The sequence below is a fragment of the Aulostomus chinensis genome, chromosome 1, assembly GCF_037954235.1.
Source record: "Aulostomus chinensis isolate RoL2024-O1b breed Wild chromosome 1, RoL_Achi_v1.0, whole genome shotgun sequence".
Classification (NCBI taxonomy): Eukaryota; Metazoa; Chordata; class Actinopteri; order Syngnathiformes; family Aulostomidae; genus Aulostomus; species Aulostomus chinensis.
The window spans coordinates 60,367,079-60,381,330 of NC_141320.1; the positions used below are offsets into that span (position 1 = coordinate 60,367,079).

Sequence of the window (14,252 nt, forward strand, 5' to 3'; positions counted from 1 at the left end):
TAGGACCCCCTAATCCAATAAGACAGGCAGCAAGGTGAGTCCGTGAACCCGAGGGAAACGGTTGAAGCGGGTGTGTTTCTAGAGAGAGAGAGAGAAAGAAGGAGGTAGAGGAGGAGGAGGAGGAGGGGGGGGGCTGTTTCCATAATTCACCCCATTTTCTAATAATAAGCACATCCTGAAACAATGGGACGCCATCTGTCTGGAATCCTCTTAAATAAGGTTTTAATTCAGGCCCCACGTGCCCCCGTTTCAGACAAAGCTGGAGCCCCCCACCCACCCCACCCCCGTCCTGTTAACCCCCTAATGTTTCATACCTCAAAAACATCCAGACGCTGGAGTGGCTAACATGACATATATGACAATTAGTGGACGCGTTTAGCCAGAGGGACGACATTAACACCCCGTGTGCTCCATATGCCGTCGAATCAAAGAGGGTCATCACACACACTTTATGATGGTGTCTGATACGCAGCCCGGAGGAAACCTGATCCACCAAACAGTAGCGCTACAGGACGCGTGCTTCCACCATGCAGGGGTCCAAGAAAAAGCATCCATCTGGTAGTATTTTGCATATTCTTGCAGACAGACTTACATGGTGGACGGAACATGTCTTGACTGTAGTTTGTGTTACTGCAAATGTAAAAACACACACAAACACAGTGACACTCTTCAAAAGTCTCTTTTTTTTAGGTTTTAAGGGTGATTTTCAACTCCATTTTTTGTGTTGTTTTTTTTTTTGTTGTTGTTGTTGGGTTTTTTTTTTTCCCTCCCAGAACCCCCATAATCCTTTTGCTGGGTCACACAGATTAAGGACTTGTCCAGAAGATGAGATACAGTGCTCTCTGGCTCTCATCACCATCACCCTGTCTCACACACACACACACACACACTCACACACACTCACATAAACACACACGCTCGCACACACCTAATGCTCAACGCTTGGACTGAGGCCCAAACCTTAAACCAACGCTGCATTTCAAAGACTTGGGGACTTTTTTTTTTTTTTTTGCAACCCCAGGTACCGTAGCGACGCTCGGCTCCAACTAACCTGCAGCTGCTAAGGATGTACGTAGAATCACGTAGCTGCACACGCCTCCTACGCTTTGCTCCTTTTGGACATGACGGTGCCTTCAGGTGTCATCTGGAGAAGTCACACTACATGTCACCATTAAGTAAGAGGAACTAACCCCCCCCCTCCAGTCATCAACCAGTTGCATTTACACACGACAAATCCAAGTCCAAGCCAAATGTTGGATTGAACAGAAGGAGAAAGTGATTTGTACGACTCCTATAATCGGGACGTGTACTGTGGGTTCATATATAATCCCCTTGAGCCATGACTGGGCCTGTCCAGAAACGAGTCTGACACACTTCGCCACAGATAAATCCACGCTGGACCTTATATACTCGCGGCACATTTAGAGCCTCATTATGTTCAGATGCTCTGTCTGGGCCATTTTTTTGAAAGCCATGAATCTACTCCTGCCGGAGAAACTTTACCTCCACAACTCTTGGCGTCCGTTAAAGGGAGAGTCGGGAACGCCTGTCGAACGCTTGTCCTCCCTCATTACACAGAGTCAGAGAGGAGGAACGGGCTCGACTCTTAAAGTAACGAGGAGACCAGGCAAGAAGGAGAAAAGGAGGACAGTCTGGACACAGCGCCTTCAATTAGATTCCACGACAATGCTGACTCCCGCTACATCTCAGTGATACTGGGCGCTGCTGTTGCCATGGCGACGTTTAACACCGCCTGTAAGCAGCACTGATTCCAATCTTTTAGCGATGCTATCAGTTCTGAGAAGAAAAGAAGAAAAAAAACCTTCTCACATGGCCTTGAATCCACCAAAGAGGCAAATTAATAAGGGGGGTGGGGCTGGAGTCTTATCAGAGCGGGGGGCCACTTGCTGTCTTCTGCTTGGCAATGGTTGTTGATGGGCACTTCTTGATTTCTCCCTGTTGCTGTCAGACATCAGCACAGGGAGACGAGTCTGTAGTAAAGAACTAGAATATGAATGGGAGCAAACAAATGCACCGTTTAGCCAGCAGCCCTGTTCTGTGAATGGCAGTGTTGGCTTGTTTTTTTTAAATTTTGGGCTATCAAATGGCTTTGAAATTCATTTGTGACATCGTCTATGAAACTGGGTCCAGTTCTAGTCCCCTTAGTGATGTCCGGACAGTAAGACTGGAAAAAGAGGGACCCCTTAAGTAAGCTGTGGTCTGCACAAACCACTACTGAGGTAATGCTGCCACCAACATCCTCCATAGTTCTAAAGCAGAGATAAATGCCAGTGCCTCTCCTTTGGTAATGGAATTGTTTCATTTTTTAACAGAATTATGAGGCACAGTTGGGCCTCAGATGAACTTACACGCTCCATATTTTCTCATTTACCACCTCGAACTTCAAATTTGAAGCCTCAAGAAAGAAGCCCGTGAGCAAACTGATCTCAAATCAGATCTTCTTCCTTCCACGCTGTCCAGACATCACCAGTCTATCTGCAGGACTCAAACTGGAGGCGGCCGTGGAGAAACAGGTTTCAAGTAAAACAAAAGACACAATTGGCATAAAATCCATTTTCTTGCGATTTCTTTTTTTTGGGGTGGGGGGGTTCAGACACTCGAAGCACAATCTGGATTCAGTCAGGAATCGGAACAATGCCTTCCTTCCTCTTGTCATTCTCAGGCTGGCGCGATACTGTTTTTCCTCTTAAAAGGTATATAATTATGTTGGAGTGCACTGATTGTCTACTTTTAGGTTTCTAGCCGTGAGATAATAACATAGTTTGGCATCAGCGGCAACAACACCCACACATTCACGCACATACAGACTTGTCTCTCGACACAACTTTCCTTTATTGTATCATAGACAAGCATTTCAGCTTTGATCATGTCAGACAAGACGTGTGCAATTTATTCCTAAAAGCCCAATTCTTGATTTTTTTTAAAAATTTGATCACCAGTACTTTATATTTCCTCAAAGCTGCAGCTGGAACTAAAATGCGTCACGAGTTCACGACTTCTAGCTGCTCATATGTTGGTTCTTCAAATCCCAGAAAGTTGGGGGGGGGGGGGGGGGAGCAAGAAGGCTCATTTGATGGGGATTGTTGTGATGCTCCACCCCGCCACGGGCATCACGCTGACCTTTTAACTGTCGTCCCCGACACGCCGCTTAAGATCATTGTGCTTCTCTTTTGTCGGGCGTTGACTCTTGACCTTCGGGCGCTGAGCTCTGATCCCGAAGGTCACCCTTGCCATGACCTAGAGCTTGCCTTGGGAAATCACTGCTGCGCCGTTCACAGCTATTTGTGTCGGTCTAAATGTTCCGGGGCGGGGAGAATTATCACAACCACGGGAATTGAAGAGCTAACGTGGCGCTAAAGGAAGAGGAAGCAAACTTTTTCTACGTGTTTGTCCGCTGCCCTGGAACTACCTCAACCTGCGTGTCTGCAAATGGATCTGTCTGCCCCTTCATTAGTGTTTTCTTTGCAGTAACACTGGAGACAGGCCAGCAAATATAAACATACAAAGACACACACACTCACACACACACGTAGAGGCACAGTCATTGTCTCAGCTGTGACTTTATCAGCCTCCCGCTGTTGCTTTAGTCTAATCCTTGCCATTTTAATGGGCTTCTGGCTTCCTGTAAAAGGGAAACCTTTGGCAGAGAGCGAGGTGCAGCATTGTCTTGTCGTTCACCTGAAACGATTCCTCTAATTATTCTGCTGTGTGTGTAAATGTGTATAGAATTCTGGCTCTGGCTGGTGTGTGTGTGTGTGTGTGTGTGTGTGTCCCGATACGGGCCCTTAATCTGTGGTAGTGGTGATGATGACCCAGTTTTGTCACCCCGCCCTCAGCATTCAGTCGCCAAGGAGACGTTTCCCCTCTCATCTGAACGGAAACGTCGGATGTGCACAAAAGGATAATCCACCGCAACACACACACACACACACGATGTGAAGATGTCATCATAATGACACTTGTTATTTAAAATCTGAATTAATGTGATCACTATCTCATTTATAAAGCCGAAGCAGGCACACAGGCGACCGAAATGTAAATTTAATGCAAATTATTCCCATCAGGATCATCATCATCAGCATCAGCATCATCATCGTCGTCGTCGCTACAGTCTGACACACCTACACTTTGATGTGAACCGAAAATTGGCAAGTTTTTTTTTTTTTTCCATTGTGTGCAGTACAAAGTTCTGTTTTGGCCTCACACACACTTGAGAGACACACCTTGCCTTATTTATCTGACTCCTGTCAGGACGGATGGCTTAACCTCCACACACCTCCACACACACACACACACACACACACACACACACACACACACACACATGCACTCACGCCCACAAACCCATCCCCCCGCCGCCCTCTCCGTCCAGCAATTTATCTGGCGAGCCTCTAATCCGCTGGCCCAGATTTGGTCTACCGTCTGCTCCACATGTTGTTGCGTCGTCATACAACAACTGCACACACCCCATCAATGCCAAACACACACACACACACACACACACACACACATACATATAGACAGATACATGCTCCCCTACTCCTTCCCTGGCTGCCCACTTGCATCATGTGACCTTTGAGTCATGTGACTCAGGAGCTGCTGCACCTGTGACATACTGTACTGGACTGCAGCACAAGCAAGCATACGATAAGAGCTGCGGGTGTGTTTCTATGTACTGTGAGTCACCATGAGGAGGAAATGCAAAGCAGGGTGGGTGCTTGGTCGTCATTATCCTCATTAGTGGGAGGGGGACTTGAACGACGATCCGGTTTGTGGGTCATACGTATTTATATGACATCTATTTTTTGCCCTGAGACGATCTATGACTGTTCGCATGTGCCTGGGTTTGAGATGATGCCCACCCGCCTCCGAGTTTTGTGCATCGCGGTGTCACCATGGCAACAGGTCCTCTCGACGACCACTCATTCCGACACATCAGAGTAGCCGCTGGGCTAAGCTTAAAATGCTTCCATGCAGGACAAGAAAAAGACTTGAGCCCACATATAAAAGCAAAAATGAAGGATGGGAGGTGGGTGTATGGAGAGCTTAGATGCTGAAAAAGAGGCCACGTTTTTCACAAGGATGATAGAAAAAGAGCTCTTCCCAAAAACTACAACCCACTGTAGAAAAGTTTAAAAAAAAAAACACCCAGAAGCAAAATCAATAATACATGTGCCCAAATGCACTGCTGTAAAACCAAAAATTAAAGGTGTTTTCAACAGAGTTAATAGCTTTTAGCCAAGCGGGTTTTTGATATCGTGGCGCGTTATTATGGCCTAAAACCATGAGATCAATTCTAGCAGAAAGATGAACTACAGATGTCAGAAAATCTGGGGACTTTTTTTTTTTTTAAAGAAGGAGGATAATATCAAAGTGGAACTAGAATATGACGTCTCTGAATTATCTCCCCCGACAACCCTCCCTTCATCACGAACCTTCCCCCAGCTTTTACAGAATCCAGAGAGAGAAAGAGAAAGAAGTATGGAAGCCGATTTCTGCCAGATGGAAAGAAAAAGTGGACCAACCCTCTTTATCGAACCCTGTTAGATAAAGAGTTTAAATTATGACGTTACCATGGGGCCACGTCATTATTTGACTCTTCATCTCGTAGGTATCACTTTTTAAATGTTTTAGCTCATAATTTTAACTGTTTATCTCCTCATTCAAACTTTACCATTTTTTTTTTTTTTACATCAAGAATGAATTTACAGATTTTTCTTCACCTTGCTGGACAAATGCTTCCACAGGGAGCAGAGTTGTGAGCAGGAACTTCCAGAATATATCAAAGGTGTAGTGCCACACTTGTGCGTAAATGAAAATCTCTTAGATCCGTATGAGTTTATCGCAGTGCTCATTTAGCTCATTGTTTCAGTGTTCGCATCATCGGTGACACACCCACACTGCTGGGAGGATGCATACCAGAGAGACTTAAGCTGGCTACTTCCTGTTAGCCCTCTGCTAACTTGAGTGGGAATTAAGAATTTAACCGCTTTTGTGTGTGTGTGTGTGTGTGTGTGTGTGTGTGTGTGTGTGTGTGTGTGTGTGTGAGATCTCTCACTGCCAGTGGATTCCTACATTTTCTCAAGAAAGTAAAGCTAAAAACTCCCTGCCAAATTTATGTCCCCACCACATCCAAATCAAACCTACATGCTTGCCTCCTTTGATCATCCCGCTGTTAGTCCTCAGTGTATTTAGAGCCGCTTCTCTCTTTCACACACCGTCACTCAAGGCTGCCAGTTGCGAATTTGCTGCCTGCCAGCCTTAATTTGACTCTAGCGCTGTAAAGATCAACAGTTTTGATTGTGCTTCTTCACGTCCACGACCTTCAGGGGAGATTTAGACCTGTCAGATAGGTTGCAGAAGCTGCTCCGAGTCGACACACGGACCCTGAATGTGGAAAAGTAATTAATTCTTAGTTTTCATCCGTCTGACAACAAGAATTTAAGAAATTTTTGGTGTGTCAGCAGCTTTCTTCTAAAGACATAAGCTTTCCTCCCCAGCCTGTAATTGGCTGTAGTTAAATGTTGGTGTGCTGGTATTGTAATCAGGTCAGTGGATTGTTCCACTTTCTCCTTTTTCATCCCAGTCAACTGATCATTTATTCCAAAAGCGCTTCTCTAAAGTCTGCAGCCTTTCAAGTCTGCCTGCTCGATGACTGATACATTCATTCAGCCACACGAGCGCCGAGCGAATCCACAAGAGAGGATGCAGGAGGATCGTTGCACAGAGGCGAGCGGTGAGCAACTGCAGCACAAAGAGCCAATTCACCAAGGAGGATGCATGGATTGGGGTGGGGGGGGTGAGGGGGTGGGGAGAATGAAGATGATGAGGTGCTGATGCTTGCGATGATGATGAGGCGAAAGGAGGCAGGGAGCTGAGGAGGAGATAAGTTTACACGGGCTTCCTGTGGAAAAATGGCTACAGTTCCACATCCCAATCAATCATGTCACTTGGCTACATCCTGTCTGTTCTCAGCTTCTCACCGGCCTGAAGGCGATAAACAGGCCTGCTGACTTATTGGAAACAGATGTTGTGAATGGAAGAAAGAGAGGGAGCGCTGGAGGAGGAGAAACACATGGCTAGCTGCTCACTATACCAGATATTACTGCTCTCTGTGGCCTCGCCCAGTGGAAAACACCTTTCCTTTTACTCTGTTGTTACTTTGAACTGATACCACGCAAAATTTTATTGTTCCTTTCAATTTTCTACAAGTAGGTGTCTTGGAAAAAAACCCTCTCTTTTTCCCTTTGGGACTCAAGAAACGCTTCAAGAGCTAGCTAGCTAGCAAGAGCTAGCTTTAACTTGAAGCTAATACAGCTGGCGGCTAACAACAGCAACATAACAGCACAATTGTCGAAAAATATCCATTCACAAATTCAAGTTTATCTTATAGTATAATCCACGTATTCTTCATCCAGTCGTTTGAGTTTGAGTTGATAAACACGTGGTTTTGGGAAGTTTTGCTGTTGTTCGCTGTGAGTTGCTATTAGCTTCAAGCTAAATACCCATTCTAGAAGAAGCGTGGGGGGGAAAATATCCTCCTGAGTTTATTTGTTAATACTTGACAGCAAAAATAAACTTTTTTTTTTGGTTGAAATATTAGTTAAAAAAGAGATGTTTTTCACAAGTTTAGAGGTTGATTTTTTAAATATGTTTCAGCAGGTTATTGAATTATCCTCCTCTACACAACAGGAACCGTCCTCCATGTTGCAAGCTTGTCCAACCTGTATAATCCACACTGGAGGCAGCGGATCATTCGCTCTTAATCCAATCAACTCTCACATGAGGAGTTGACATGAAGAGGATGAGGTAGAGCATCCACACAATCTTCCAGACCGGAATAATATTCAGGTAAATGTCACACAATGTTACGTAAGGTGTTTGATGAGAGTGTGTTACACAATATTTTGAGTTTAAAAAGGGGAAAATCTTAATTTTAAGTTTTAAACACATACACACACACACACAGAAAAATAGACGCTGCTGTTATAGTTTGTCCTCGAAACTAAAAGTGACCAATAACTTCCACAAACTATAAAGATTTGCAGATCATATCTTCTTGTGTAACACTGACAGGAGCTGGCAAGTGAATTCAGGGAAAGTGAACAGACTGAAGCTGGTTACACTTCACGTTTAAGCTTTTAAACTGATTAGCAGAGACGCACAATAGTCAAACACAGTCCCAAACATGCACACACACATACACGCACACACAAACACACACAGGCTCCCTCCAGACATCCAGAAAGACAAACAAACGTAAGGAGATCTCAAAGTGACCCACTTTCTCTCTCTCTCTCTCTCGCTTAAAACAAAAAAATGGCTCGCCTACCCATGTTCAGCTGGTCTCTGTCTGGATCCGAGAGGAGGGTGATGATGGCTACAGGTTGTATGAAGGGGGGAGCGGTGTGCTTGTGTGTGTGTGTGTGTGTGTGTGTGTGTGTGTGTGTGTTGGGGTGGGGGGGGGGCAATTAGATGTCCCGTTTTGGAAAGAGCGGAGGGAGGAGGGGTGACATCACGGCTCACAGAGGATCATTAATCCAAGTGTCCTCAGTAGAAATGGAGCACTATGATTTCATGTTTATTATGTTATCTTCTGAAGTTATTATGACTAAAGGTGATCTAAAGTATCCTTTAGGGGATAAAGTATCTCTACATGGTTTTATTAGTACTTAAATTTAAAAAAAAAAAAAAAAGGATGTGAGCACAGGCGGCACGGTGGTGCAGTGGTCAGCACTGTCACCTCACAGCAAGAAGGATCTGGGTTTGAGTCCCGGCTCCATCACAGGGTCTTCCTGTGTGAGTCTGCATGTTCTCCATGTTCCTGTGTGGGTTCTCTCTGGTACTCCAGCTTCCTCCCACAGTCCAAAGACATCAAGAGGGGACGAGGCTGATTGATACTCTAAATTGACCGTAGGTGTGACTGTGAGTGTGAATGGTTGTCTGTCTCTATGTGTTGGCCCTGTGATGGACTGGTGACCTGCCCAGGGTGAACCCTGCCTCTCACCTGAAGGCTGCTGGGATAGGCTCCACCCCCCCATGACCCTCAACAGGATATGAGGTAGAAAATGGATGGATTTGAGCACTACTTTTTATCATTTACAGCAAAATGCAGTCAAAAAAAACTGATTTTATCTTCATTCTAGTGCAACAAAACGAGAGCCAGACAAAAAATTTTGATAATAGTTTGTTTCCAGCTCAGGAAACTTACATCTTATTAATAATTCAAAGAGGTTTATTTAACTTGGCCTGCATATAGAAATGATTGGATGATGCAAGCCAGAAGCTGTTACAGCAGGTTAGTATCCAACAACTTTATTAGAAAAATAACTCATTTTAAAATACAGCTCTGTCTTTAAAAAAGGGGGGGGGTTGCAAATTTAACATCCCTTCTCGGAAATGTACTTGTTTAGAAACAAGCAAATATCAGAGGCAGCCATGTTGGAGGGGGCTTCTAGATTGGAATGGGGGGGGGGGGCTAACTAAGTTGACAGGCATTTGAGGGACTCGAGCAGCAGGAAGCTCGGGGGTAAACAAAAACAGGAAGGAACATGCAAACACTTTTAATGATTTACATCACCGACAGCAGCAGGTTGTACCTCTGACCTCAGCTGAAACTGGTTCTGACTGGTTAGTATTTTAACGTCACCGCTGATTAAACCACAGTCTCTTGATTTGTGCTTTGATGCAGTAAATAGATCATCATCGGCAGCTCTGACACGACGGAGCTGCTGTCCCATCCTGTGTTACAGTCTGAGTGGGATGACGGGCCAGTATTTGGGCTGCTTGCGATCACAGTTCCTGTCAAAGGTGAGCTGCATTGCTGCTTCCATGGCCTGGATCTTCCCAGCATCCTGGCCATAAAGCTTCTTCATCTCAGCCCCGCGTCTCTCGCCGGGCCGCTGGGAGGGAGGAGCCGCGCTGCCTCGCCAGGAGATGCTGTGCAGGTCCTGGTCGGCTAGCACATAGCTGTCCTGCTGCTCAGCCTCCATCTGCTGCTGCTTCTCTGTAAGGGCAGGAAATAGGTTTATTTTTAGTTTAAAAAACAAACAAACAGGCAGTCGCATTAATTATTTTGCTAAAGTGATCTGCTGGTCATCAAATCCTGATTACAAGTTAATAATGTCCCAATATTTCTAGCTTTTTAAAGCTCATTATTGGTGACCATCCCAGGATTTCCTCTTACTCAGTTCCTCTCTGTGTTTCTCTGTCTGGGCAAAATACTGCCGCAGCTCCTCGCTGATCTCCATGTTGCTGACATCACACTCGATCTCGCTGTCCGAGCTGCCCCCGTCTGTGTCCTCTCCTCCCTCACTGTCGCTCTCTCCGCTGTGCCAGTCAGCATAGCGCTCCCGGCTGCTGGGACCCTGCTGGTGGCAGTAGTTGAGGCCGTAGGCAGCCTCTAAGGCCTTCCGGTAGGCACGCCTGTGTCTCTGTTGCCAGGCCATCGCCTGCTGGTAGTGCTGCCAGTATCGAGTGTACACAGGGCTGGAAAACCAGGACATCACAGTGTTTGTCTCCTATCAGGAAGAAATAATTAAGGTCATATTTTAATACAAATGCACGACACTTGTGCTATTTTAGCAGGTTCAGATGTTTACCCCAAAGATGCAAAGCCTCTCAATGTGTTGGCACTATACTGCAGCACAACTTTAATTTTTAAAGACCTCTTTCACTTTCATTTCAAAGCCTTTTTTTTTTTTTTTTACTGCCTCCTGTGAAAGTGACACCAGCCTTCACGTGGGCAGCAGGTCCCCTTAGTGTCCCAACATAAAAGCAAGTCTGTCCGGACAAACATGAGGGGTGAAGTATTCAATTGTGCTAAGCTAAAAGCTTCGACGCCAGTAACCTGACACAAGTAGGTTGCCTCACATTCGCTGTCTTACCATCCCGTCTGCTCCTCGGTGCTGCTAACGCTGCTAATGTTTCGCCACACGAAAACTGAAAGATAAACACACGGTGGCATTAGCAATGAGCTAGCGCGAGCAGCTAACGCAGTAGCGTGCTAACATCGAGAAAGCAAAACACGCATTCCCGATTAACGTTCCAATGTACGCCAAAATAACGCATTCCGAATGAAATACAAAATATATGAAGAGTTGTGCATCATTATAGTCCGAATAACTCAAGTTCGGGAAACATTTACCTGTGTTTTTAGCTCATGATGCCTCGTCTCTGTCCTGACGACATTTCCCAGCACCCTTTGAGGCACAGCAACGTAATTGCCATTAATATGGCACCATCTAGTGGACATTTGGACAACAACTAATAGAATAGGTGCACCTATCTCATCTCTGTCAAACTCATCTTTGTAATTTGTGGAGTATTTACTGTCATTATTTGGCTGGCAACACGCTACACCTTTTAAAAAAATAAATTAGCTCAAATGAAGGCATTTATTACCAGGAATTTGGCTCTTTTTTAAACTATTTTATCTGCCTCTTGAAAGGCAAAATTAACCGCTTTTAATTTTACTCAAAATTCCAAAAATATAGCATTGTATGGCTAGGATATTGAGCTACATTCATAATAGATCGCCGCACAGACTTAGATGGTGTTTGAGAGTTGTGAGACGCGTTTGACAAAATATCTGGGTCATGACTTGGCTCCAGGCTTCAAAGCTGTCACAGAAAATGCAAAGAGACGGATGAGCTTTTTTCCTTTATTACTGAGTGCTTTTATATTAAGGGAGCAAAATAAAAAACAAGTAAAGTTTTGATACCAAAAGTGACGGGAGATTTCAAATCTCACAGGAGGGATGTGGGTAAACTTGCCCACGAGTTCCTCTGATTATTAACTCGGTCGTAATTCCGGTGCTTTTGTGACCGTAACCCACAGCCCTGAGGTACATTTGTGGCGTCACAACTCGGTTTCAGCTTTCAGGTGTCATCTTCCAGGTAGGACAGGTAAGTACCAAACGTAAGTTTAATGTACCGACTGAGCGGCTGATAGTACATTTACCACTGTGTCAACCCTTGTCTCATCCAACATTGCTTGATTTCATTTTTAAGGATGAGTTGATTGCAGATGTGGGCTTGTGATCATGTGAGCTTCCACGAAGCTGTCAGGTTGTTTCCCAGAAAAAAAACACAACTGAAATTTCCCTCTCATCTCTTTAATACATCTCCTTGATTATGGAAGAGCATAATTGCGTCGCCATACAAGATATCAATTTGGAAACCACCAAACTTGTGACATGAAGCCCAGGGTGTGTAAATGACAAGTCAGATCATATCAAATTCAAATTCAAGTCGTCAATAACACTTTTTAAACGCAGCTTTCTCAAAATGATTCCCAAAATGTAAATACAGGCTTCTAATGATGACTCAGTCTGTAGTCATGGTCCAAAGCATTCTTGAGACTGAAGTCACACTGACTTGAGGACATTTCTCAAGGGGAATTTTGTCACCGTATCAATGGAAGCTGAAACAGAATTTTGGGATTAAATGATTAAATAAGTGTATAAGGGTGACTAAAACCTTTAGAGCGGGTCTTACTAAGTACGCATTCTTGGGGAAGTTTTTTGCTGTTGTCGTTTTAATCTTGAGATAGACGGTAAACGTACGGTTCACCGCAGCTGTTCTGAGAGTTGGAGGAAGTAGCAAGAAGAACAATACACGAGTTCAAGAGAAATTCAGGGGTATGAACACAGTCTCGACGGGGCTGGTAGTCAATAAGCTCTTGATGTATTTAGCTTGAAGGTTTCATAAATGCTGGCCATGTTTCAGATTCAAGTTTACAAACATATATTTAATCCTCTTATTATCCTTAGGGTCAAATTGACCCTATTCAGAAGTTATCATTGAAAAAATAGAAGTTGACTTTTTGTTTGTGTGTGTGTGTGTGTGTGTGTGTGTGAGAGAGAGAGAGAGAGAGAGAGAGAGCAGAGTTGAGAAGTCCTTTTCCTTATCCTCATGATCCCAGAAGGCAGGTCCGAATCCAAATTTTGAAAGAGTTAACATCACAAACCTCGACTCCACCCGGTCAAAGCCTTCTCGGCATCATGCGAGAAGGCCAGGACTGGTACTGGGTTCACTGGATTCATGTATGTTAGAGTCTTCGTATATCATCAGCTGAGGACCAGCGAGGTCTCTGACGACCGGCAGTGCGTCCATGTTGATGGCTCGGCCCTTGTTCTTTCCGTTCAGCTGACTTCTCAGTCCTTGTCTTGCTCTCTGGAGGTATTTGGTCGTGGCTGACTTCCTTGCTGCCTCCTCATGGTTTCTGTTAGCCTGTGGGATCCCAAGGTACTTGTACTTGTACTTGTAGCTGCTCTGGATGTCACTTATATTTCCTTCTGGTAGGTCGACCCCTTCAGTTCTGTGTCGTTGCTGTAGATCCTGGTGGTGTGGATCAGTGAGTCAACCTCTGCTCATTCTTGGCGTACAGCTTGATGTCATCCATGAAGAGCTGGTGGTGGAGGGGAGTGGTTCTTATGCTCCGTGTCTAGCTTGACTGGTCAGACAACAACCCAGCATCTACAGGAATGGTCAGAGCAGACTCTACCTGCTCAGGAGGCTGAGGTCCTTTGGAGTGCAGGGGGCGCTCTTGAGGACCTTCTATGATACAGTGGTGGCATCAGCCATCTTTGATGGGGTCGTGTGCTGGGGCAGCAGCATAGCAGCTGCAGACAAGAAGAGACTGGACGAACTGACGAAGAAGGCCAGCTCTGTCCCGGGATGCCCCCAGGACCAGAGGAGAATGATGGCCAAGCTGTCATCGTTGTTGAGCACTGACTCCCACCCCGTGACACCCTGACAGCCCTGGAGAGCTCCTGCCGTGACAGGCTCCTTCACCCCAAGTGTGTGAAGGAGAGGTTCCACAGGTCCTTCCTACCTGCAGCTGTCAGACTTTACAACAAGGACTGCTCCCAGTAACCTCCCTTACCAGAACCTGGACAATCTTGTGTGCAATGTTTAACACTTCGCTGTGCAACACTTAACACTCATGCTGCGAGTAATGATTGTAGTTTCTGCTATTTTTGGCTCTTGTACTTTTTCTGCTGCTACTTCTCTCTTTCTGCTGCTGTAACAGTGCCAGTGTCCCCACTGAGGGACAAATAAAGGTTTATCTTATATTATCTTACCTTATATATAAATATATACGTATACTTCCCCTTCGCCAACCCACGCTTGCAGAACCTGGGAAGCGAATGAGCAAAGCCACCACAGAAAACCTGACAAACTCAATCGCAAAGTGGGTTGCTGGTGATTGCAGGCCAATTTCAATCG

General features: G+C 45.2%; 2 protein-coding genes across 8 annotated transcripts in view; one reads left to right on the forward strand and one right to left on the reverse strand.

Moving 5' to 3' along the window:
* Positions 1–14,252, forward strand: part of LOC147272599 (OX-2 membrane glycoprotein-like) — a 33,317-nt gene that overhangs the window by 14,424 nt on the left and 4,641 nt on the right. For 2 of the 4 annotated variants that reach the window (XM_086195021.1, XM_086194931.1), the window contains one exon: positions 7,714–7,872. The gene's annotated coding sequence lies outside the window, so the exon portion shown is untranslated. Of the gene's footprint in view, positions 1–6,665; positions 6,758–7,713; positions 7,873–10,456; positions 10,880–14,252 lie in introns of those variants that run through there. The other 2 variants (XM_086195178.1, XM_086195263.1) reach the window with 2 other exon arrangements.
* Positions 8,468–11,290, reverse strand: gemin8 (gem (nuclear organelle) associated protein 8). 4 transcript variants are annotated; one of them, XM_086195376.1, is made up of 4 exons: positions 11,168–11,290; positions 10,894–10,962; positions 10,208–10,541; positions 8,468–10,027 (listed from the first exon to the last, which is right to left on the reverse strand). In XM_086195376.1, exons 1-4 carry the CDS (start codon positions 11,273–11,275, stop codon positions 9,768–9,770), a joined length of 771 nt encoding a protein of 256 aa, XP_086051502.1. In that variant the 5' UTR covers positions 11,276–11,290; the 3' UTR covers positions 8,468–9,767. The 4 variants fall into 4 exon arrangements, with proteins under 4 accessions (XP_086051502.1, XP_086051742.1, XP_086051583.1 ...); XM_086195616.1 differs by having other exon boundaries at positions 8,475–10,027; positions 10,208–10,509; positions 10,908–10,962; positions 11,168–11,249; XM_086195543.1 differs by having other exon boundaries at positions 8,478–10,027; positions 10,908–10,962; positions 11,168–11,240.